Source organism: Ammospiza nelsoni, chromosome 1, assembly GCF_027579445.1.
Source record: "Ammospiza nelsoni isolate bAmmNel1 chromosome 1, bAmmNel1.pri, whole genome shotgun sequence".
NCBI lineage: Eukaryota > Metazoa > Chordata > Aves > Passeriformes > Passerellidae > Ammospiza > Ammospiza nelsoni.
The window spans coordinates 107622438-107646947 of record NC_080633.1 but is presented as its reverse complement, the minus strand read 5'-3'; the positions used below and the strand labels follow the sequence as shown (position 1 = coordinate 107646947).

Genomic DNA, 24510 nt, shown 5'->3' with positions numbered 1-24510 from the left:
GTTTCACAATTTGATCACAAGTCTCACAATGTTCAGTACTTCTTGTTCAACCTGAGCCCTGAAATGGCAGTGCTGCATCAAAATCTCAGTCTTCATTTAAAAAAAATTGAAATTCTCACTCTCCCCGTTACAGAGAAACCCTCTGAGGGGAAACTGCTCAGTGCAGACTTCCAGCCATACACTGAGTTAAATCTCATGGCTTTTAACCCGTTCTACCCATTCTGCAGCACATGGCTTAAATAAATTTGGTTTCAGGGACTGCTAGGCACCTTGTGCATGTACACACAGCAATACATGTAGGGTTGGACTGGGTCTTCCTCCCTTTCTTCCTGAGTTCCTCTGGTTTTTTCCTGCCTCTTCTTGTTTAAATGAACTGACACATGCAGTGAAAGCTCAATGGGCCTTTTGGAGAATATTTCAGCCAGCAAATGCAGTCTTGTCAGTTATTTATTAGAGTATGTCTTAGTAAAAGGCTGATGTCTTACAGTGGTCAGCCACCTATCTCTTGCTGTTACAGGCACGGTTTTCATATCACATTTCAGATTTCCTCAGAGCTTTACAAGTGTTTTTTGGTTTCTCACTGATGTTAATCACCTCATAGTCATTTAATGTCAGGCCACATTTTTCTCCAGCTCTATAACTTTTATCTGGAGAGGCTATATACTGACCTGACAGCCTATACTTTTATTTCTCTTATAATGGTCCTGTATTTTTACCCCAAGTTTGATTCTTGATATTTGTAACCTGCTGTTCTTTTTAATTGCTTATTGTTATTAATGATATACTGGTAACTTTGTTGGCTTGAGACATTTGGATGCAAAAATACATCTATCATTATTGCCACAGGAACTGAACTAAATTACTCAAGCTCTGCCTGGAAGTGCATGCTACTCTGCATTTCTTCCGTGAACTTCAAGTGAAGGTTAAATTGAGACTTGGCTGTGCCTTTCCACACAGGTTTCATTCCCTTGTCCTGCTTCAGCTCACCATTTCTTCAGCTCCATTCACCTTTTCAGTCTGCCTCCTTTTTTTGTTTATTTCTGCCACTACATCTTGTTCTCCTTCCCCAACCGATCTTTATCTGTCTGATACATCTCTTTTTAGCCAACTTTTCTCTATTTCTTCTACTCTGGTGTTTTTCCTCTTTTCCCCTTATTATTTGAAGTTCAGAACTTTGCCATTCTGTTACATCAAAGTTCACTGGAGGAGCAGCTGTGTTCTTAGGCACCATTCCTCAATTGCTAGCATGGTGGGAAATGGTGTCTTTGCTTCAGTGAGGAATTAGGTTTGATCAAGGGTTGGAATAAATCTGTTAACAGAGGCATTTAGAATTTGGGAAAATAAAGCCAAGCCCCAAACATGTAACTGATTGAGAAAGAATAACTAATTGGCCCTCATTATTCTCTTATCCACAAATGAAGAACTTTCAATATAAAAATTCCAAAAGCTGTTTGTTCAGCTCAGTGTGAAGTCTTAGTACCAGCAGAGAAAGCAGGAAGGAGAGTGGAGCAGGTTTAGAATGAAGTCTAGTCCTTTTTTGATATGTGGGCCCAAAGCTGCTTGCTTGCTTTATAGAAGAATCAAAGAGAAACATAGGGAAAGGTTAGCTCAAATTAAAATTGAGCTTTCTCATTTTAAATGCTTTCCTAAATAAAACAGCAAACTTAATCAGATGAGCAATATAAATAATTCTTTATATTAAATTGAGCTTTATCATTTTAATACATTGCTGTACAAGGAGATCTCCCCTAACAGGCAAAACAGTTCGCTCACATGAAAATAATCTAATTAAATGCCCAGTTATCAGCATGGACCTGAGGGCCTTCACAGCCTAAACCTCTTCTTCCTCCCTGTTATTTCTGAGGGCTGGGGATGAGGAAATGGAGGTTAAAGGGAAAGAAAGCAGAAAGTTGATACGCACCTAAATGAGTTGAAGAGCTGGATCAAAATCACAGCAATGGCTGCTCATTCCCAAGTGTCCCTCCACCTATGTAAAAAGATGCCAAATAATGTTATTTGACTGATATAATAGCATTAAGATTTGGAAAACAAAATATCAATACTATCTGATGTATTAGGAAATATGAAAAGGACTGTTATTTCTTCAAGCTCTTGAGTCAAATATCCAATAGAACAGGAAAGCCCTACCCTACTCTTTTTTTCCATTTTTCTTTTTTCTTTCCTATCTTTTAAGAATAACCAGGCAATTCTTTGTAGATAAACAGCATTTCAGCACTTAGAGGCTTTATCTTCCAGATATCTAATAGCTTCATGCCAAAAGAATGAAGGCAACTCTGGCCCTTTTTGTATTCTCAGAACAAAAGAAATACCTGATGAGACTTGTGTACGAAACGCAATTTCTACTGCTGGTCCACTGTAGTGTAGAATTAATATTGACACTTTTTCTCCATGTGAGATGTTTTCCCAGTACCACTAAATTTAGAACAGCTTGTCTTTAGTTTATGCAACATGAAATATTCTCCCCTACCTTAAAAATTTGTTTTCTTTGTGCAAAGCTTAAAAGTAGATATACCTGTACTTTGACCAGATGAGTGGGCATTACTTCCAGAAGACCCAGATGAGTGAGCATTACTAGTAGGCATGTAGCAACAAATAACAGAAAAAGCTAGTTCTCCAACCAAAGAGCAAGAACAAGAAAACAAAACTGTAGCCTACACAGTGAACAAAAATACTGAAATTGAATGCATTTTTAAAAAAATTGAATTAATAAAAAAGCAAAAAGTTTTTACTTGTTTTTACTGTTTAGTTCTTCTGAATACAATTATGACATTTTTATTATTTTTTCCCTACAGTTTGATTAAAGTATTAATATCTACTTAGCTCAGGCAACCTCTGAGCCATTCAAATTGCAATTTTACTTTACTAAAGAAGGTTTGGTCCAAGAGTTTTTCCTGGAAATAGGCTCTTAGCTTACAGAAGAGAACAGCGAAAAACTCAATTCCAACCTTAATTCCAATAGTGCATTCATAATGGTGAACAAATGAAGCCGGGTCTGATTCTTCCACCATTAATTTAGTAAGAAAGTTTTCATTCTCTGTTTGGGATGCAGTTTTGGGGTATGGTTTCTTTTTCTGTAAAACTCAGATAATAATCTGTATTTCACTGTATACTGAGAGGATGGAGGGCTTAACCTTGCACCTCAGCAGAATTTTGTCCCACAAAAAGCCTAGGCAGGAGTCTAGAAGGATGGGAGGCCTGCTCTCCTCAGTTAGTTATGCCAGCATTTGGAGGATCAGTCACCAAGTTTTTAATCAGTGCTCACTAAGTGCTGTTTGGAAAGGCAAATATTGAGCTGGATCATCTGTCTACAAATAACTCATACCACTCAGCTTATTCCTACTGGTTTAAATTTCTTTTTATATCCCATAGCAAAATTGTTTCCAAAATAAGCTCCATCACATGGGATTTTATTGCAATGATGGAGTGTAACCTTGTAATGTGTGTAGCTATGTGATGCAACACAGACTTTTTTCTGAACGAATTTTAATACCTTTTTCTGGTGCAGTTACAGACAGGGAGTAGCAAATTATGCATGTCCCATCAGCTGGTGAGTAACACTTGCAGAATTCCTGAACTCTCTCCTGGTAGCCAGTTGTGCAGAAAATGTTGTTGCTTGATGGAGAGGAGACTTGCTGTATTTAAATTGTTCTTACTTGATCTGAATACATGACACTTACTAAGAAATAGACCCTGCCAGTTGCCCTTCTTTTATTTTCATCCAGCCTCACTGAAGCCAGACAATTTGTGGCTTTAATAGAACATACAAGGCACATGTGGTAAGAAGAGTTCACTTACAAGCAGCCAAAGTGAGTGCAACCAAGCAAAAAAGTGAACAGTTGGTGAAGTGAAATGCATCCCTTGCTTCAGACAAAAATGCAGTGGAATGAAAGATGCAGTAGACTGGCTTTCCCTTAAGCAGATCTAATTTCAAAATCTGTCCCTGGAGAGAGAACTTTTGCTTTAATTGAGGAGGTGGATCCCAGCTCTTTGTCACTCCATCGATCAGCACCCTTTGCTGTAGCTTTAGCAGTGCACTGCAGAGGGCTGTAGGATTTATTTCCTGCTTGTTGAATTAAGCTTCCTACCAAGCTGCTGGGAGCCAGCATGGCCTGGCCTCAGCAGCACAGTGCAGCTCCCATCCTCTTCTTGCTGCTGCAGGCCAGGACCTTCCAGGCAGTGTCATAGCCTGGTCCCTACCTTCCCCTTGAGAGGCTGCAGTTGTTGGGGACTCAAGAGTTGTTGCTAGGATCTTGTCTGCCAGCTTTCCTTGGAATGGGCAGAGACTTGCCTAAAAATCATTCTGAACTGAAAAAAAAGCAAGGGGACAGACATTGCTCAGGGTGCAGCCAGATGTTTGGAGTTTCTTCAGCTAACGCCATGATTTTGGTTAAAAGTGGCATTAAGGATAAACACAGATCAGCATGCTGACATCTACATGAGCAGTAGTATGTGGCACAAGAGGGAAGGTGTGAAGGATAACTGTACCTAGAGGGTAAGTGAGGAGGGAGGGAGGGTATTTCCTTCCCCTGCCCTCCTGTTTGCTAACACATGGTGACTTGCCCTGGACAGTCCGGGAGAAAGACAGGTATACTTCTGTCTTTCCATCCAATCGTCCATCCTGTCTCACCAGGACTGAACCATTAGTTAGGACTTAAACAAAAACTGGTTTTGTATGACAGGTTTTTCTCACATCTGTAAATTCTAGCTGTATACTTCTTCCTGCTGCAAATGCCAGCTGTATGCTTTGCCTTTACTCTCTGTTCCTTTATCCCTATTTCCATGCTTTTCATGTCAGCTTCCAAAATTAACGCTGTGATGGATCATGTTTCTCATTTGAGGGGTTCTGATAATGCTTGAGGAATTGAAAATGGCAGAAGCATTAGTGCTATCAGGGAGAAATTATGAATGGGGTGCTGGAGACTTCAGGTACTGTTCCATTTCAGCTTCCAGGCTTGGAAGAGCTGTTATTTGTTCTTTCTGTACCTTCTACATATGAAGGTACATGTCATGCACATACTTGCCACAGCAGACCCTAAGACCAAATTTTGAGTAGGAATGAGATTGTCTGAAGTGTCACAGGGAGGCTGGTGGTTGTGTGGGTGTGTGGCCAATACAATTTAAAAGATGCAGATAGGCACAGCACTATAAGCTAGGAAGCATGGATGGCTGTACACTCTGGAAATTAAAGTGTTGTATGGTGCATTTTGTCCTTCCGTCCTTCCTCTGTTTTCTGTGTGAGATGTTGTAGCCAAGGGGTTAGCTGTCATCCACGGCATTGCTTCCTAACTTCTCAGATCTCTGGCTTATAAATGTGTGCTGCAGAATTAGCTCAGGGAAGAGTGAAAGCAATGCAAAGAAGGAGAAATTGGTTTAGGGGCATGGCTTGCTTGGTAAAAATATTACAAAGAAAACACATTGAATGTGGGAGCTGTGCATGTTTTAGATCTAAAAAGAAAATTACATGGCCTGCAGGCCATTTCATTCCTGTGTTGTGTGTGGAGGGCAGATTTTACATGACTTCTTAGCGGATTATTTTGAGTATGGACCCAGCCTCATGATTATTTACCATGAGGACATCATGATCCTAGGACCTTTGCCTATAGATTTATTCAGAGTAGAAGGCACAAGGACCCTTCTGGACAATCTTGAGGATGAAAGAGTTACTTATAAACTGTTATGAAAGAGAAAGAGTTACTTATAAACTGTTACAAGTTGGTGCTGGGTAACGGCTGTAGTGTTGATCAGACAATATAAGAGGGTCCCCAGTGGTTACCGACTTAACAGCTGCATGTAAGTCAGCCAGTGAGCATTTGCTTGTAGCTGCTCTAGTTTTGTTTTTATGGAAGAGCAAGAAGCATAAACACAAGTCTAGACACTGCTTAAAGGGTTCCACTTGTTTAAAGTGTGTACTGAAATGTCAGGGCCTTCCATGGAATGAACAAGTTGCGCCTTGAGTTGGTAACACAAACTGGGCCGGGTCATCCAGAGCGCTGGCTCTGGGGCAGGTGCAAGTGGGAGCATCCTGCCTGCTGTACAAGCAGCTCAGTAACTCTGCAGTGCATGGGTAGCCAATACAAAGAGGATCCCCAAATATGAGTATATGCTCAGCACGAAGACTGATTATATTTGCTTTTATAGCTGGTTGTCAAGTTAGTTGCTGAGGTAATGGGCTGCACCTCAATTAAAATCTACCTGCCTGCCTTGAAACATTTAATATTTGTGTAAATATTAAACATTTATATGAATATTAAGTGCATTTATTTGGAATTGATTCGTGTTTACATTTTCCCACTATCTGAATAAAGACTACAAATGGAAAGCAATTTACTTATGCAGAAATTCTGCGTGCATCAAACTCATTTGACGTGAGCAGTGGGTAAACCATTCCCATCCATCTTGCGAGGTCTCAGCCATGTCCAAGCTCATATCCCAGCCACATAAGGGCAGCAGTAAGCACCAGTTCTGTGCTGTACAGTGGGTACTTTGTTCTTGCCTTCCTCATGGCGTTGTTGGGCCCATAATGTGAAGGACGTGATGACTTGTTTTACGATGTACCACACCAGGGAATGCAGTGCATAGTTTTCTGTTAGATTTGGAAAAGTGCAGGCTTTATATTAAAGGTTCATTTCTTTTTCATCCTTCGGCTAACTCATTTGCACTGTAATGTACTTTCCTATTCCTCCTCCCGATACTTGCTGCTTTTATACCTATTTTGCAAGCCATATTTTTAGTCTAATCCATACAGCAGTTGTCTAAAATTCCATAGCATTGCTTATTTCTTACCTATAACTCTTAATAAAAAATAGGGCTGTGCCAACCTATTATATCCTTAATAGAATATTCTAATGGTTATTAAATCAATTGACTCTAAATCTCACTTTAATAAATGAGTCAGACAGTATTTTCCAATTACTGTCAGCCGCCACCTTTCCAAAGAGCAGATTATTTTGATTGAATTTTTTAAAGCTGCTCAGCACTTTTTTTTAAATTTTTGCTTTTTTTTTCTGCCTGAGTAAGAGCAAAGAGCAGCAGCTCTGTTCTGCAGGGAAGGAGAGCCCTTTGGACTGTATCTGACACTCCATTCCATTTCAGATTTATCCCAAATGAAAACTGAAAATGTGACATGACATTTCACTGGCCCTTTATTTATTAATGATATCATATTTTGCACTTCCATAGCACCCTATCAAATTGTTTGCTAAACATGGAGAGCTAGACAGGGGCCACTGAGTAAACAGAGCCTTTTGCATGCTCTTTCCACATCTGGCACCTTTGCAGGATTTGCCACATCCTGGCTCTTTTCATGCCAGTGGGAGAGAAAAGGCTGGCTGTGCTTTTAAATTGTCTAGGGAGAGCAGAGAACAGGGACAAAGCCTTGTTCCCCCATCCTTCCACAGTGCTGTGTGATCCAGGCAAGTTGTGTGTCAAGAAATGGTCTTAAACCCTTTCACAGGCAGATGGCGGTGATTCTGGGTCTTCTGAGTGTGGTAGATAATCTTGGACTCTTCTCCAGCTCCACTATCTTGGTTGTATTAAAAGTCTTAAGGGATAGTAATTAGGTCAGCCTGTTAAAGTAGAAATTAAAAATTAGCACCACTTCCTTAAAGATGGGTAGTCTGAGAAACACAGGCCACACTGTCATGCCCAAGGTGATAAGAGTATGTCAGTGTTGGAGTTTGGAATGGAAGCCAAAGATCCTGACTCTTCTGCCAGTTCTGTACCCTTAGCTGTCTTCCTTAAATTTAAATCATGGCTGGTTTCACATTCTTGAATTCAAGGGCTGGAACCTTGCCCTTTGTTCCAAGGATGTAACAAAGCTGGTGATGTGCACAAAATGGGTGAAAACAGTGGGACTTAGGAAAAATATTATTCTGTTAGTTATACAAATGTAGTCTTATTTTGTATATGGTCTTTAGAACTTGGAAACTAAAAGCATTTCATTTTTAAGAGAAACTTAGATTCTGCACAAATTGATGTCTTTTGCCTGGGGAAGGTTTTTATCTGCCCCAGGCAAGTGGGTGAGGGGATTTTTCCAACCCTGTTTATAAGCCTTTAGGAAAATCACATTTGCAACATAGAATAATCAAAGTGATTTTGATATTTGTGACCAGGAAGTCACCTTGGATCTGAGTAATATGGGAAATACAATAAGGGTCACATTTAATGGGGTTCAGTTCTTCTCGAACAAGTACAATTTCTGTGTAATTAAAATTAGCTTTGCTTCGGCATCAGGGGTGCATGCCTTTCTTTCTACTTTTTTCTTCATCAACTAAGGTAATGGAAAGACCAAAAATAAAAAACCTTTCCTGTTTTCTGTAGCATCATATAAAAATCTTTCTTTTTTGGAAGTTTTTCTTCCTTGGAATGTTTGAAGAACACCCTGTTCTGTGTTCCCATGCTCAGGAATGATTAGCATGGTTCATTTACACTTTGCCAACAGTAACTCTGTGATTTGAGAATTGTCATTGATTATTTTCACCTTGACTTGTGGAAGATCCTGAGATGGAGCTCCCTTTGTCCTAATTGCTTTGACTGTGCGTATAAGCACAAACAGGTTAATGAAGAAACTTCACCTTACAGGTTTCCTGTCTTGTAACTGCCCATTGAGGGGAACTTTCACCACCTCCAGAACTATCTGTTCAATACTGACCATGGCAAAGATATGCATATAGGAGAAATATTGTGCGTCAGTCTGTACAATCCTCATAATTAATTAGCAAGTTCAGGGAAGAAGAGGCATTTATATGAGATTTGTTGAACCCTCCTCCTCTTTTCAGGATGCTGTTCTGCAGCTTTGCCTGCAGCTGTGGGTTGCCGCCTGTTGGAAGTACACAGCTTGCAACCTGCCTTGGAGGATGGGTCTGTGTCTCTTAGATCTACAGACTGGAGTGTGCCAGATTCTCTTCCTTCATGCTCCCTTTGGTGGTGCTTGCATGGGCTGTACTTGTCCTCTCTCAGCAGTAGCAAAGGCAGAACACGCTGGAAGGGTTTGTCAGTGATGGTGGAAAATGCAAAATCACAGTCAACTCTTGATAATCCATTAAAATTTTCCCTGCTAATGAAGTAGTTAGCATATATTTGATTTTTTTTTTTTTTAATGGAGAGTTACAAAAGGTGTCATCTACAAGATGAGAAAGTGTCACCCACCCTTAACCTTCCCCTGGAAGTCTTTTGCAAAGGATTTTATCAGCTACTGTACCTGACTACTAGCGTATGTGGCTGGGTGGGATGTGTACCTCATCAGCCTGTGCTCTGCTGCCACCATATTCCAGTCTCTCCAGAGAGGCCATGGTGTCAAAACAGCTGAGATTGACCTCAGCCTTTGCCTGAGTTTGTGTTGACAACTGTCCTCAGTGGACCCAGCTATAAACTGGTGCCTGGTCAGGCAGGCTGAGAGTCAAGTTCTCCTGTCTCATGTAGGTAACAGAGACAGGCACTTCAGCAGCAACAGTCTGTGGGCAGGGGATTGCCAGGACCACCAACATTTTTCAGCTGACACTTCAGACCAGGCCTTCCATTTCACACCCTCTAAAAGCTCTGCAGCATGTATGTGATGATGCAGAGCAACACAGCATCCCCAGGCAGGTGCAAAGGAGAGCCCTTTATTGCAAAAACCAGGCCTTTTTAAGCAGCTAGCCCGTTACCATAGTATGGTTTTAAGGCACAACAAGGCCAAGTGAACCAACCACCGTACACCACAATGTGGACATGTGGCAGTCACACAGCACGTCTCTCACATCACTCACGTCTCTCTACCCCTATTCTGAGTCACTCTCCTATAGTTCCCTTCCACTTAGCCTAAGAAGCAGGCCTGAGCCATGATTTTACAAGGCCCTTATTTTATAAGGCTTTACATATATGCAGCAGAGGTAGTCAGGAACATTGAACATTGCTTTCAGGAAGGATTGGGTAGAAAAGGAAAGGAAGTTTGCAGTTCGCTGTGTCTGCATGGGAGTGATGTAATTTTGTCTAAACCTTTGTCTTTATTGGGTTTCATCAGCCCCTTTTCATTGTGCAGACCTCTGACACCTCATGGAAACCACACAATGGTAATTTTTAGTGATTCCACCTGCAGAGTGTCCACCATGGCCTGGCTTAGCTCACACTGTCTAATTCCCCTCCTTTGGCTAGAAATGCCATGACTTACGCAAAGGCTAAATTTAGGTTTTGGACTAACAAGAATTGAAAGCTGGGGGCTACCACTGACATTTTTTTCAATTCTTATAAGTCACTAAGGGTCATTTGGGGCAGGAACATGCCCCCACTCAGCCACTGGAGCACCATGTCGTGTTCTCTTTACACCAGTGGAAAAGATTGTCGTGTGGGATGCACAACATTGTCTGTGCTCTCACTATCCTTTGTGAATGCCCATCTCCAGGGTCACTCATGGTTGCTGCAGGCAGCGCTGTGTCCGGCAGGAGGTTGGCAGCCTGGCATTTAGGTGTTCAGCATGGGCAGGGCGCTCACCTGAATCGCTCCTTCCCAAGTGAGAAATGGCAGGGAGCTGCCCCAGTCACCAAGCACTCCATTCCCGCTGGTTTTTTAATAATCAGATACAGTATTTACCTGCGAGATCAATGCCACTCATGTAGCACACCGGTGACATACAGAAGGACCTTTTCTAAGCGGCGCTGTGGGAATTGAGGCCTCTGCAGCAGGGCTGGAAGCCACTTCTTACCTAGCAACTGTTTCTAAGTAGGACAGCCACTGACTGCCCTCATGGCGGAGTGGATGAATCCTGCAGCACCCTCAGGAAGGGAACCTGGTGCCAGGCACCAGCCGGCCTTGGAGGACAATGGGAGGAAGCAGAGGAACAGGCGGCGGGGAGCGGGAAGGGTTTTAAAGCCACAGGACATGGACGGGAAAGCCGTGTCAGAAGGCGCGTGGGGACTTCTCTGGGCTGTCCAGAGGAGAAATGCAAATAAAGAGGGAAAAAAATCCAGGATTGTCAGAAAGAGAGGTCTGAAATGCTGCTGCTTGCAAAAGGTTTCATGTATGCCCACAGGACTGGGAATGTGGAGTAGGAGTGGTGTGAGGGTATAAACTACCCACCCTTCTCACACCAGTTACAAGAAACTCCACCTCAGCCACAGTGCCAAAAACAGCATTCACAATTCTTACCCATGGTACACAGGATGGTGTGTGATCAGCATTAAATTCCTCACGTGCTGTTTTGCAAATGTACTTGGTCGTGACTGGGTGGCTCTGCTAAGAAATGATGTTTCAGGTCATAGTCATCATTTCCTACTGAAGGCTAATGCTCTGCATTCCTGCGTAGTGCTAATTATAAGTGGAAAATCTGTGCTTTTAATGCCCAGTCAAGCTTTGGATATTCTGAAACATTCTGGGTAAGAGGACATTTCAGCAATCCAGTTTCCTGAGCTTAGGAAAACAAAAAGTTGCTCCAGTTCACAGATTTTGTTGGACTTTCTCTTTGTAAGGGCTGTGGTGAATTTCAGTTCTCCTTTGATTTCTCCTGCAGATGAAGGACTGAACCATGAATGCAAACTCTGCAATCAGACATTCGACTCTCCTGCCAAACTTCAGTGCCACCTGATAGAGCACAGCTTTGAAGGCATGGGGGGCACCTTCAAATGTCCGGTGTGCTTTACAGGTAGGAGCCCATCACTACTTGTCCCAGTCATGCCCTTAGCTTGACCTTGCAGAACTCCCTGAAAAAATGTGTTGTGTGCTGGCTTTAGGTCAGCTTTAGGAGGGAACATTACATTTTGCTCATTAATAATATTGATTAGAAATCGTTTAGAAAGCTGAGCTCCTTGGAAGGTCGGTCATCCATCTCTAAGAAGTGCATTTCAGGCTCTTCTATCGGAAGTTTGAGTTTTTTATAATTACAGAAGTGATAGTCTGTTACCTTCCACGGTATCACTTCCATGTTTCAAACCTGCCAAGGTTAAAACTATCCATAAATTTGTAGCTTTAAAGCTACAGATGCTTCATCTAATAAAACTCAGAGCAGAATTTGGCCCCATATCCCCAGCATTGCCTGTGCCGCAGCATTCTCTCCTGATGGGGTAAGAAAGCCCACATGCGTGTGTTTGTTGGCTTGTGGTGAGAAGAAACACCCTTGTAATGTGCTTTACAAAGCAAACCATGCTGTCTTGCCACAAATCAAGTTCTGCTCTCCCCTGACACAAGTCCAAGTGTGGAATAATCCTCCCCGAGTCAGTGCTGTTATTCAGTAGTAAAACCCAAGTGAGAAAATAACTTGACCCAGTAGGGCTAAGCACTGCAGTGTTTGGGCCATAATGAAGAACAGAAAAATGCTGTTGTTGGAAATGAAAACACATTAAAAGGGTGCCTACTGAGGAACTGTGAGTTTTTTAAGGACTTCCTAATAGAACATTTCATAAAATGATAACCTAAAACATGAATGTTACTACATAGCTTGCATTCCCAATTTTGCTTTAAAAGATAAAAATCAAAGATAATCACAAACATGACAAAACACTCTTTGGGTATTCACACATCAATGGCATGCTAATTCTGGAAGCCATTCAAGGTTTCTGTTTTCCATTAATGGAAGTGAAGAATTTTCATTGATAAGCAAATAGACCCTTTAATACCTTCATTTTACTCCTCTTTGTTTGGCAGCTCCACGCCCAGTGAAACCTAAGCGAATGCTACTAAGGAAAATTAAATTTGAATTTTTCATCTTTCAGATACAGTGGCTGGTGATGATTATTACCTCTCTGTGTTCAGATTTCACACATTTCTGTGGGTTATAAAATTAAAAAAATACATAGTTCCTCTTCACTGCACAGCTTGTCTGAGCATGGGTAGTACCACCAGAAACAGTTTGTCTGTAAAGTGTCTGTCATCAATAATTCTTTCAGTTAGGCATTCCTTCAAGTTTTTAGTTTTACTACTGAGTCTACCATTTTTTCCCTTGTTTTTGCTTACACATTATGGTGTGATCTTTTTTTTGTGTGATGTCATGAATCTTCCATTTCCAAATTTAGGATGTTGTAAATGCAACATAAAAACTTGCATATGTAAAGAGTACCCACTGAGGGCTCTCCATGTGACCAAGATCCCTGATAAAACTAATCCTTCCATTTCTGAGCCAGTAGCCTTGTGAAATGTGTTAAGGAGTATGGAGATAAGTCGATTCCAATCTGTGCAAAATTCTTCTTGCTTTTTGCTGATGGGGTAAATAGACAGTGAGCATTAATCACAAACAATGATGCTTTATTAGCAATGTGCCATTAAATTACTTCAGCACATCTTGCTAGAATATTAACAAGAAGCAAAAATCACCAATATAAGTTTTATATGGAAAATGGAATCTGATCTTTTTTTTCCAGGGTAATGAGAAATGTGATTAAAATGTATGACTCAGAAGAACAATATTCTGATGGTTTTTGTTGCCTTGCAATTAGAATAATTTTAATGATTAGGCGTGGAGTCAAAGTCAAATGCCAGCATCTTTAATAAATCCTTTCCCTGTCTATACAGATTAATATTGTAGATGCAAACTTTTTTAGGTCACAGTGCACCAGGCATCCATCAGAAGTCAGTGCTGCCAACCCAAACACTGCCTCTGGCATATACAATTTAATTATTAATAGTATGTCTCCTAGGTAAACTGTTACACAGTCTTAGGGCCTTGTTTTGTAGTCATTAAAATTGAACATGTTTATATTATTGAAACCCTTGCATTCAGTGTGTAGGCAGAGTTGATCTTAAAGTATCCAAAGAGAATTTACCTGCAGTTCTGTTTCACATTTATAGACATTGCCCCAGTATAGCTGTGGGATATAATTTTTAACATTAACACATTTAAATACAGAGCTGTTTGTTAGTTTTAACTTTAGGCACACAGAGTAAACAGGACTTTGGCATCTGTGCTTTTCAAACCTGTTGGTTGCCAGGAAATAAGTTTTGTGTGTGTTCAATCAAAGTGCAGTAAGCATGAAGAAATAATCCTGAACAGGAAATGGCATTTTCAGATACTCTATAGATGAAATCTTCATTGGTTGTCCTGACAGGGTCTCTTTTTTTTTTTTCTTGGTCAGTTGTTGGGGTTTTTTTCCTTACACCAGGAATCTTCTTTTGTTTCAATTCATTTGTTTTAGAAGAAGCCTCACACTTTGTAGATAAATGACATTCATTGCTATGCATTATAGCAACAGTGTAAGGTGAAATCTGAATGCACTTGCCTAATTTTACATCCTGGAATTGCTCAATGCTATTGGAAGATTGTTTATAAAAAAACTCTTCACTTATGATATAAAATAATGAAAAGCTTGTTCTTTGTCTAATATTTCAGTGTTTGTCCAAGCAAACAAGTTGCAGCAGCATATTTTCTCAGCCCATGGACAAGAGGACAAGATCTATGACTGCACACAGTGTCCACAGAAGTTCTTCTTCCAAACAGAGCTGCAGGTACTACATTTGTTACCTGAGGGTTATAAAGGCATTATGTATTTCATAGCTGAGTTCAAAGTTGTACTTGCCATGACCTCCTCTGATTCTTGCTTATCATCAGGATGGGAATTAGAGAAGGTCAAGAGAAATTGCAGGTGATTCAACCCATGCTGCTTCAAAAAGATGCTGGCAGAAAGCCACCTGGTACAGAGCTGAATTTCAGGATTCTTGCACTGTAGGTTCTTGCAGCTCAAGGTATTCTCTAGGAGAGAGAAATGGGCACCCTGTTTTTCTACTTGATAGCCATAAAACATTTAGTAAACCAGTGAAATGGAAAATAAATATATTCTTTTGTCTTTAAATGTGAAAAGCACTACACTCCTGAAGTAGGAGTGTAGTGATGGCAGAGAGGGGAAGTAGAAAGAATTTCTCTTTTGATTTGGTGGAGAATAAAAAAGAGGCCAAATGAATGTCTTTTTGTGGGCTGTCAGAGTTGTAATGATACTGTTTATTAATGGTAAAACAAAAGGAGAGAGAGAAAGAGAGAAAGAGAGAGAGAGGGAAAGGAAAGGAAAGGAAAGGAAAGGAAAGGAAAGGAAAGGAAAGGAAAGGAAAGGAGAAAGGAAAGGAAAGGAAAGGAAAGGAAAGGAAAGGAAAGGAAAGGAAAAGGAAAGGAAAGGAAAGGAAAGGAAAGGAAAGGAAAGGAAAGGAAAGGAAAGGAAAGGAAAGGAAAGGAAAGGAAAGGAAAGGGAAAGGAAAGGAAAGGGAAAGGAAAGGAAAGGAAAGGAAAGGAAAGGAAAGGAAAGGAAAGGAAAGGAAAGGAAAGGAAAGGAAAGGAAAGGAAAGGAAAGGAAAGGAAAGGAAAAGGAAAGGAAAGGAAAGGAAAGAAAGGAAAGGGAAAGGAAAGGAAAGGAAAGGAAAGGAAAGGGAAAGAAGGAGAGAAAGAAGGAGGGAAAGAAGGAGGGAAAGAAAGAGAGAAAGAGAGAAAGAAAGAAAGAAAGAGAGAGAGAAAGAAAAAGAAAGAAAGAAAGAAAGAAAGAAAGAAAGAAAGAAAGAAAGAAAGAAAGAAAGAAAGAAAGAAAGAAAGAAAGAAAGAAAGAAAGAAAGAAAGAAAGAAAGAAAGAAAGAAAGAAAGAAAGAAAGAAAGAAAGAAAGAAAGAAAGAAAGAAAGAAAGAAAGAAAGAAAGAAAGAAAGAAAGAAAGAAAGAAAGAAAGAAAGAAAAGAAAGAAAGAAAGAAAGAAAGAAAGAAAGAAAGAAAGAAAGAAAGAAGAAAGAAAGAAAGAAGAAAGAAAGAAAGAAAGAAAGAAAGAAAGAAAGAAAGAAAGAAAGAAAGAAAGAAAAGAAAGAAAGAAAGAAAGAAAGAAAGAAAGAAAGAAAGAAAGAAAGAAAGAAAGAAAGAAAGAAAGAAAGAAAGAAAGAAAGAAAGAAAGAAAGAAAGAAAGAAAGAAAGAAAGAAAGAAAGAAAAAGGAGGGAGGAGGGGCAGGTAGGCAAAAGTCAGTTATGAAAATAAAGAAACAGGAACATAAGGTAAAAATTACTTTTAACGGTAGAATTAGGACTGGATTTTGAAAAGCAGAATAGATAACTGATTTAGGAAGATGTAAAGCACACAGTGTAATTATGATTTGTACAATCACCTCCTAACAAGTCTATCCCATCTAAAATACACTTCCATTTCAAAATACAGTTTCCCAAGCAACTGCCTTCATTTTTTTTGTTGTAATAAACAAATGACATGTTTTTCCACTCAAAGTTTATTCCTGCCCAAGACTAAGAAAAAGATTTTGCTCTTTCCATCTAAGCTTCATTCATTGAAACTTCAACATAACTGAAGCACCTGGTTTTCTAGTGAAGGGCACAAAAGGGTGTCACTACAGAGAGAAACTCTGCTCTACACAGGCTAGATGACAGTTTGTTGGTAGTTCCATGCTGCAGAAGGCTCCTACTAGACCCCATCTCAGCATCCTTAGTGACAGCCTCCCTCTGTCTTATCTACACTTGCAATAAGGAATATTATACACTTAATTCATTAGGTTTATTATTATTTTAATTAATTTGGATAGCCCTACCTCAGTGGAGAATGCATTATGTTTAAACAAATAAAGTGCTATCATGCCATTTGCATTTATATTTTGGGATCTCTGTCTTTCTGCTCTTACCTCCAGTTACCTACCCAGGCTGCTGAAAGGGCAGCTAAGCACTCAGGCACAGCAGTAGGTACTGAGTTTTGGGGTCTGCTTTTGCTGAAAATGTATTGATTTCCAGCCCACTCCCACTTAAAACCTACTCTAGGAGGCATGGCTTTGTTCGGGCTATCTACCACCTAAAGCAGTGGAATCTTTGGCAACTGTCGTCCAGGTTATGGTTTTCCATCCTTTCACATTGCCTTGGTTTGTGTTGGGGATTGCAGCATAGCTGTATGTTTATTCCATCAAGGGCAGTTCCTTACTTTTTAAATTAAATGTGCATCTGATGTTTTTCTCCCATGCAAGGGCATGCTGATCATGTCAGATTAGAAGGTAGGGTCAGCACTCCATGGTTGTAGGGAAGGCAAGGTGGAAACATGTACAAAGTAGAGTAGGGCAGAACGCAGTAGCATAGAAGTCCTATCCACATGTATGGTTCAGCTGATAATTAAAGGGAATTAATTCAAGTAAACAGAAAATATATGAGTTATAATGGTACTTAATTTGGTGGTTGCCCAAGTGTGATACTTAGCATTTTCAGGCTCCTGTTCAGAAAGAGGAGCCTATAGGAACGTAAGAATCCCCTCACATTATGTTCATGTCACCTTGTCAATACAAAAATCAAGTAAGACTCCCTTTAGAAGTTTCCATTATTTCACTCCAGGCACTTGCTAGGAATGCAGCACAATCCCACAGGACCGCATTCCGGTGAGAACAGAGAACAAATGACCAGTCCTGAAAATCAAACCTTCAATGTTTTGCTCAACCTTCAAGTTGAAATAATGAAATTTTACAGGAATTTGCTCTTTGTTTTAAGATCCTTTTGACACTTCCTTTGTGCTCCATACACGGCTTTTAAATGCCTTTGTGCTCAATAGCTGCACAACCAGCTTTAAACTTTTTTGGATACTACCTGCATATGGAGGAGCAAATGAAAACCTTCTGTAACAGTTAGAAGTTTATGCTTTAAGAGTGTTTCAAGTTGTGAATTTTTGTACTTACATGTTTAGAAGGCTATGTGGTGTATTTATACTTGGGAAATGGAGTTGAAAAAGTGTGTCCCTAAAAGTGTTTATTCTTTAAAATAGAAAGCTTTTATTAAGACATACTTAACACAATAAGGGCTTGTACAAACAAGGAAGCTGAAAGGTAGATGCATTCATAGGGTGCCTAGATTTCCCCCAAAAGATTAAAATCTTCTAATAGAACACCTGGACCATTTAGTTCTCTATAGAGGATGGATATAACTAAAACAGTGTTCTCCATTCATTATCTATAATACTGAATTTTTAACTGATAAGGAAGTAAAGAAACTTATCACTAGTTTATTATTGAGTTTTCGTTAAATTAAGAGAAAGGAATTTTTACCTATTAGGACTTCTTTTTCCTGCACACATGCTCTTTCCAATGCCTGCTCCTTTTTGCCTTAGTCTTATTGGACAAAGGCTTAGATGTTTGCTCTAGTGTTTGTGCCTTTCTTGTCTCTGATAAGGAGTAACTATCTCTTTCCTATTTCCAGTGCTAGTATTAATTCCACAGAATCAGAATGATTTGGGTTGGAAGGGACATTAAAGATCATCTGGTTCCAACCCCCTGCCATGGGCAGGGACAGTTTCCACAAGACCAGGTTGCTCAAAGCCCCATCCAACCTGGCTATGAACACAACATATTGTGGCCTTTGTGGGGAGGAATGAGGTACCCTTGTGGGGTGTTAGCCAAAGTGAATGAATCAATTCACTTTAGTTTTATGCAGATGTTGTTGGATCACAGAGGTACTGATATCCAATAGAACTGATGAATAATTGTACATTTTTTTCAGTGTATTATCAGTGATGATAGTTAGTTTTCAACATGATGCTAGCCAAGATTACATGATCTCAGCACCATTTTGCCCAGAACAAAAATGATATCTCTTTTTGGTGAATTAGGACATTTCCTTAACTTCTTGTGACTAATAATTAGTTGCCCCTGGGGTAGTTAAGTGTCCCCACTTTAGAAACATGAAAACTAGGGCAAGAAATAATTGGATCAGCAGTTACTTCTCATCCTGTTCAAAAGGGACCTGGCCTCAGTGATTCACGCCCTTGCTGCTTCCCATCTGGACTCCATCAGCACAGAATACCTGGGCATGGAGCCATCAGCCTGTAGGACGTTCCAGCTAATACAGAGAGCTGCAGCACTGGCCCTCAGTAGCAAAGGAGACCAGGAGCATATTCAATCAGCTCTCTAGCTGTCTATACTGCCTTCCTACATGTTTGTCCAGTTGTGTTCTAAAACTCAGTCCTTAATTTTCTTGGTGGACTGGGTCAAGCACATCTCAGACATGACCTGAGAAGTTCTTCCCATTTGGAAACAATGTGGTAGTTGACAAAGTTCTGCTTTGTGAGCGTTTCTATCAAAGAGCTGGAGTTTTTTCCTCAGAAGCTAGAACTTCCTCACAGACTGGCCTGTGAGAGCATGGAACAGACTTCCACAGCAGTTAAGTACTATGAGAGATGTCCTCAACTTCAGCTTCTGAGAGCAGGATGCACCTACATGTGCCAAAGGCTCCCTTCTCTCATACAAACATATACCTGTATGTAGATTTCTAAACCTTCCCCAAAATCCCAACCCACAGCAACAGAGCTCTACCAAAACAAAATACACAGCTCCTTCCCCAGGGAAAGGATGAAAGAAAGAATTAAGCACTCCTAGCAGATGTTACTCATGTCGCTTCAAACAGCAGGAGAACATTCTTAGCTCCCAGTACAAGCTGCTGAAACAAAGCAGGACAGGGACAGTATAGAAGAATCTATGGAAGTTTTATGTAGCTTAATGTGAGTCCTCTGGATTTCCAGTTTTACCATTTTCTTGTTCCAAGGTTAGTTCTGTTAAAACTAATCTTCTAGTTTCTTCCTCACTTCTTTAAGGGTTAAACTTTCCAAAGATCTCAGCATTGAAAAATGCTCCCAAAAATTCAACATTTTAAAGCAGCCTTTAAAATACCGTTGACCTGAGCTGGTGCAGAACTAAGCAAGCTCTAGGCTATTTCAAGAACTAAAGGCTTGACTGAGACCTTTAGTGGAGACAGTGGCAGAGCTGGGATTCAAACACTATGTTCTCTCATTTGGGGGTCAGCTAGAGAAAACTGCTAATTAACCTGGGCTGGGGTTGTCTCCTTGTGGCAGAGGCCTTCTGGGGCCAGCTGGGAAAGAGGCTGGTGTAGGAATAGCATCAGCCATAGCAGCAGTGGCACAGCTACCTCCATCTAGGATTGTTTTGCCAAGGCCCCCAAAGTAGTTGAGTCTGTGTACCATGTAGGTCCCAACAGCAGGGGAGACCGTGAATAATTTATGCTCTTTACACAAAACAGGCACAAAACTTTTAAACCTGCAGGATGTTTTCTTCACGCAGAAAAGGCCTCAAAACATTTTTTAAGAGAAATTGGAGATTAGTTTTGGCATTTCTAGGTCCCCAAGCTCTTAGGGTGAGGAGTGGAACATAGATGCTGGCTTTCTAGGCCCCAAAGGCCAGGAGCCAGCAGGGAATAACTTTGTCAGCTCTTCTTAAAAAGAAGCCTACCTGGAATCCAATTAACAGTCAAAGCTTTAGGCCAGCATTTTCAAACTCAGTGGCCTATTTCTGAGAGGGTGCTGAGCACCTCCAGGTGCAGATAAGGCCAGGGCAAGATGCTGGTGCTGAGTACATCAGGAAATCAGGTCAAAAATGCCTGAAGTTAGGAGCCTTGATAAAAGCATAGGTGCTGAGCAGCCACAGCCTTGTTTAAAGCTTCAACAAAACACTTTTGATGCCTAAATACAGGCATCACATTCATTAATGTTGGCCCTAGTCCTTAGCAGGCAGTCAGGTTGCTGTTCTCAGAGCAAATGCCTAGGAGTCAGAAGAACTGAATTCATTTGTAAGGTCAGGTGCTAACTTGCTCCACATAACCATGCATGCTCTCCATCTTGTGAGTGAGGATGATGATAATAATATGTGTTCCAGAGATACTAGCTTTGTAATTAATGTTTGTGTTTTAGGGGACTAGGCTGAGCTGCATGCATTGCAAGTTTGCTTTTTTTCCTGGGCCCTTACTGTGCATTCTATTTCAGCTAGATATGTGTGCATCAGTATGTGAACATCTTTCCATGTCTTTCAAGATTTAAAAAATTCAGACTTGTGTTCCTGAGATTTGAGACTTTTTTCCCCTAGAAGGGAGAATTATTTTCTTTGCAAATTTTCTCAAAAAGGCAATCAAGAGAAGCACAGTGAAGGCACTCATGCATTAGCTCTTTAAGGACATACCTTCTAAGTGTTTCCCCTGCAAGTCTTTTGCTTCAATGTCAAACAAAGTTTAAAAACAAAAAGAAATTCTTTGAATTCCCTTCCAGTGCCCCTTCCCTCCTGGGGACTGAGGGGTGTTATGGCCACATTAGGTTTTCATGCGGTAATTCTTTTCTAAATAAGAAATTTCCAGGTTTGGAGCTTGTGAGTTCACCCGCCTTTGATTGGCCTATTCAAATGTAAACATTCCCTGTGAGTACTTCATTAGTTCATGAATATTTATAGCACACTGCAAAGCCCACCAAGCCCAAAGAGCCAGAATTTTTCAGGGACCATTTTGATTTCACTAAATAGTGCTTGTCAAAGATGAGCTTAATATTAATGTGTCTTATTACTTCACATACTTCGTATATGAGTAACTCTGCATACCACAGTCAGCCTGTGAAATTTTCTATTGTCTTTCCTGTAAATAAGGAGGAAACAATGTGTTCACAACATCCCTTATACATTCTCTGTGAGAACATTCCTTAAATTTCTGAAGCAATTGAACCACAATTATGGGTTTGTTTTTTCAGATGCTTGAGTAATATTATTGATTAAAATACAGAATTAATTGGCAAATTACAGCACTTAAGTGATGGACATTACATTTATATTCACATTTTAATCTTGAAAAGAAATTCAGACTTAAGGAACAATAAAATGGCAAAGAACTGAAAATTAAATATACTGTCCTAGGTGACATTCATAAAGTACCTTATCAAAAATAAACAAAAATTTATAATCCTTCTCTTTTTAGGGGACAGAGTCATACCCAAAAGCATGTGTGGTTGAATATATGTCCCTGTTTTGCCTACTTCTTCCTGTTTATATGCTTGTATGGCAGGATTCTTTCTGTAAAATATAAGTACCTACTAAAAAAAAAAATAACCCATGCATCTGTTCTCCAAATTGACTCATATGGTCTATATTAAATAGATTCTGCAGAATCAGGTAATATAGTACCTAATAGTTTGTAATCCTTATGACTGCAAATCCTTATGACATACAAAAATGTTAAATGAAATTCATGGTTTCCAGTCTGAAAGCAGTAAATGTTGTCTCTGAAACGTATAAGTGATGTTACATGTCAACATTAAAATCATAGTTTCTGAGGTTTTTTAGCAAATAGAACAGTGAAGTGTGCGAGATTTCAGCCTAAAGAAGCAAATCAAAAGTGGCTGCAGAAAGAAAAAGGCACAGAAATGCAGAAGAAGAATGGAGCAAAAAGCAGAGGAGTAGAAGAGAAGCAGAGAGGAGATTATGGGACAAAGAAAGAAACAAGATAGAAATAATAGTGGTTGGGAAAGCAAACATTTTTTCTTCTGAGTGATGCTGGTAATAATGATAAGGCACTAGTAAAAATGAATCATGGTAATAATAAGGGGAAGTTCAGTTATTACTTAAAGGCCAGTTTCTGCCCTCAGTCCTTACAGAAACCTCAGCGAACATCAGAGTCCTGTCATAGACTGAGGGCAGGGAAAGCAGTAAATGTGTTCCCTGATCCACAGATAATCATTAGAAATGGAATTCTGCCCTTTGCAGAAAATGAGGTTTTATCATCTGTGCCCTGAATGTTTCAGCCTACACCTTGCCATTAGTCAGATCAGTTGGCACATACACCTGGAGTAAGCAGAAGAAATAAGCACTCTATTTGCATGTGAATAATTTCCCTGGTAGATCAGTTCAGTTTGTTAATTGTCCATCCATTAATTTCTTGCTAATGTAGTTGATATCGATGACTGATTTTCTGTGCTAAACAGGAAGCACCACTTCTTCATTCTAGGACACATTCCTTCCTACAACTGCCCTGCTGTTAGCTACCAGTAGCTGCCATTATATTATCTTTCATCTGGCCCAGAGCTGACAACAGATGGCCATCTCCGGGACTGCCATCAGTGTGACTTTATGAAGCATCCAGCTATGGTGTATTGAGGAGCTTCATGGCCAGTTCTGCAAATCTGATTTCCCTTCCCCCTACCCTGCTGCTGGCCCCCCTCACTCCATCTCCATGAATAAGCTCCTTATTCCTGGCTCCACTCTCCACTGGTCCTGTCATTTCCCAACGAGTGGTGGCACACGGTTATCACTGGACGTTTGCAGCCCGAGGTCTGCCCCCACTTCCCTCTGCAGTGCTGGCACAAGGTTGTTGTTGCTCCCATCATCCTCATTCCTCCATGTTTTTGGAGTACCAAAGCATAGGCACAGGGGTTTGGTAGAAGCAAAACTGCTACCTCTTAAGATCTGTAGTTCAAACCCTACCTTCTTCCACCACAGAGCACCTCCTCAAGCTTCAGGGGTTTTTGATTTTTTTTTTAAGTTCTACAAGACATGCTGCCAAACCAACATTGAGTATATTAAGTGTGAAAGAAGCTAAAAATATCGATTAGAGACCTAAAGTGGAGAAAAGTGTAAAATTCACTAGCATCCTGATTCCATTGACATGTTAGATCACTTGGAAAAGCTCTTTCAACTGTGTGGCAGCTGTGCATTTTGGAGAAAGATATATTGTTTGCTCTTGACAGAGTTTTCTAAATCAAGGCACCTCCAGAGCCAACCCATATTTTACAAGAAATTCACATTTGTGTCCTTTATTGTGATATTTGCAGCAAGTCTACAGCTAGTGAGAGTCTCTGCCCTCAAGCTATAAAGGAGTAAGGCTCCATTGTTGGAGAAAGAGCAGCCGCCTGTGAAAGGCTGAGATGCGGTAGGCAAGATGAATACTGCTTAAAAGCAATGCTTTGCCATGCTGTCATTTAGAACAGGAACACTGAGGATTTAAACAAAAGTGAAAGGCATGGTAAATGAATCTTTTTAAACTGGTCAAATTTTCAGCTGCCAGAAATAACAAGTTTTCTCCATTGACAGGTTCATTGAGTAGGAGGAAAGTTGGGAGGGGATGAATTCCCCTAGGGAGGAGGTGCAGATAGTTTGGGAAAACAAGGTGTGGTCAGTGATTCATAAAGAGACACTCCAGTAAACAGCAAACTTGGCTCAAAAGTAGTGCTGTTTCTTTTTCTTTTTTTTTTCCCTGCCTTTTGCTTTTTTTTTTTTTTTCCTCTTTACTTTGCTTTTGCCTTTTTTTTTTTTTTTTTTGCTGTCAGGGGCAGGGTAAGAGCATCATTGGGCCACTCCATTCTAAGCATGAGTGAAAAAGACTCTGGTGCAGAGTGGCTACGCAACTGGAAGTGCAAAAAATGTGTATGTCCCCCACCCAGAAGGAGCAGCTTTTAGGTTTAGCATTTCTACCTGTTATTGGAGTTGGTATTGCCATGCTTTGATCACTCCAAGGTGTAAACATTTTGGATGGGAAAAGAGTGTAATTTTGCATGGTCCTGTGATTTTTTGTTTTTTAAGTTGAGCTTCTTTTCTGTTCAAAGCTGAAATTGAGTGTCCTCCACCCTGTTAACAAAGGAAGAGAGAAAGATATTATTCAGTTCTCATGAACCAATACTGCTGAGTTGCACACATTTCTACGCGCAGCTTTAGTTGTTTTTCTGTGTTGTTATAGCCTCGTTTTGCAGGAGAATCACTAGGCACAGTCACGGATCATGGGTGTGTAAGTTTGCTCAGGGATACGCTGTGTCAGTGAATCCTCTGCCTCCCCCCAC

General features: G+C 40.3%; 1 protein-coding gene across 5 annotated transcripts in view; it reads left to right on the top strand.

Annotated features, from left to right (window-relative positions):
• ZNF521 (zinc finger protein 521) overlaps positions 1 to 24510 on the top strand; it is a 230794-nt gene that overhangs the window by 189399 nt on the left and 16885 nt on the right. For all 5 annotated transcript variants that reach the window (XM_059477817.1, XM_059477790.1, XM_059477808.1 and 2 more), the window contains 2 exons: positions 11504 to 11635; positions 14312 to 14427. In XM_059477817.1, the coding sequence (XP_059333800.1) occupies positions 11504 to 11635; positions 14312 to 14427 (248 nt within the window). The remainder of the gene's footprint in view (positions 1 to 11503; positions 11636 to 14311; positions 14428 to 24510) is intronic.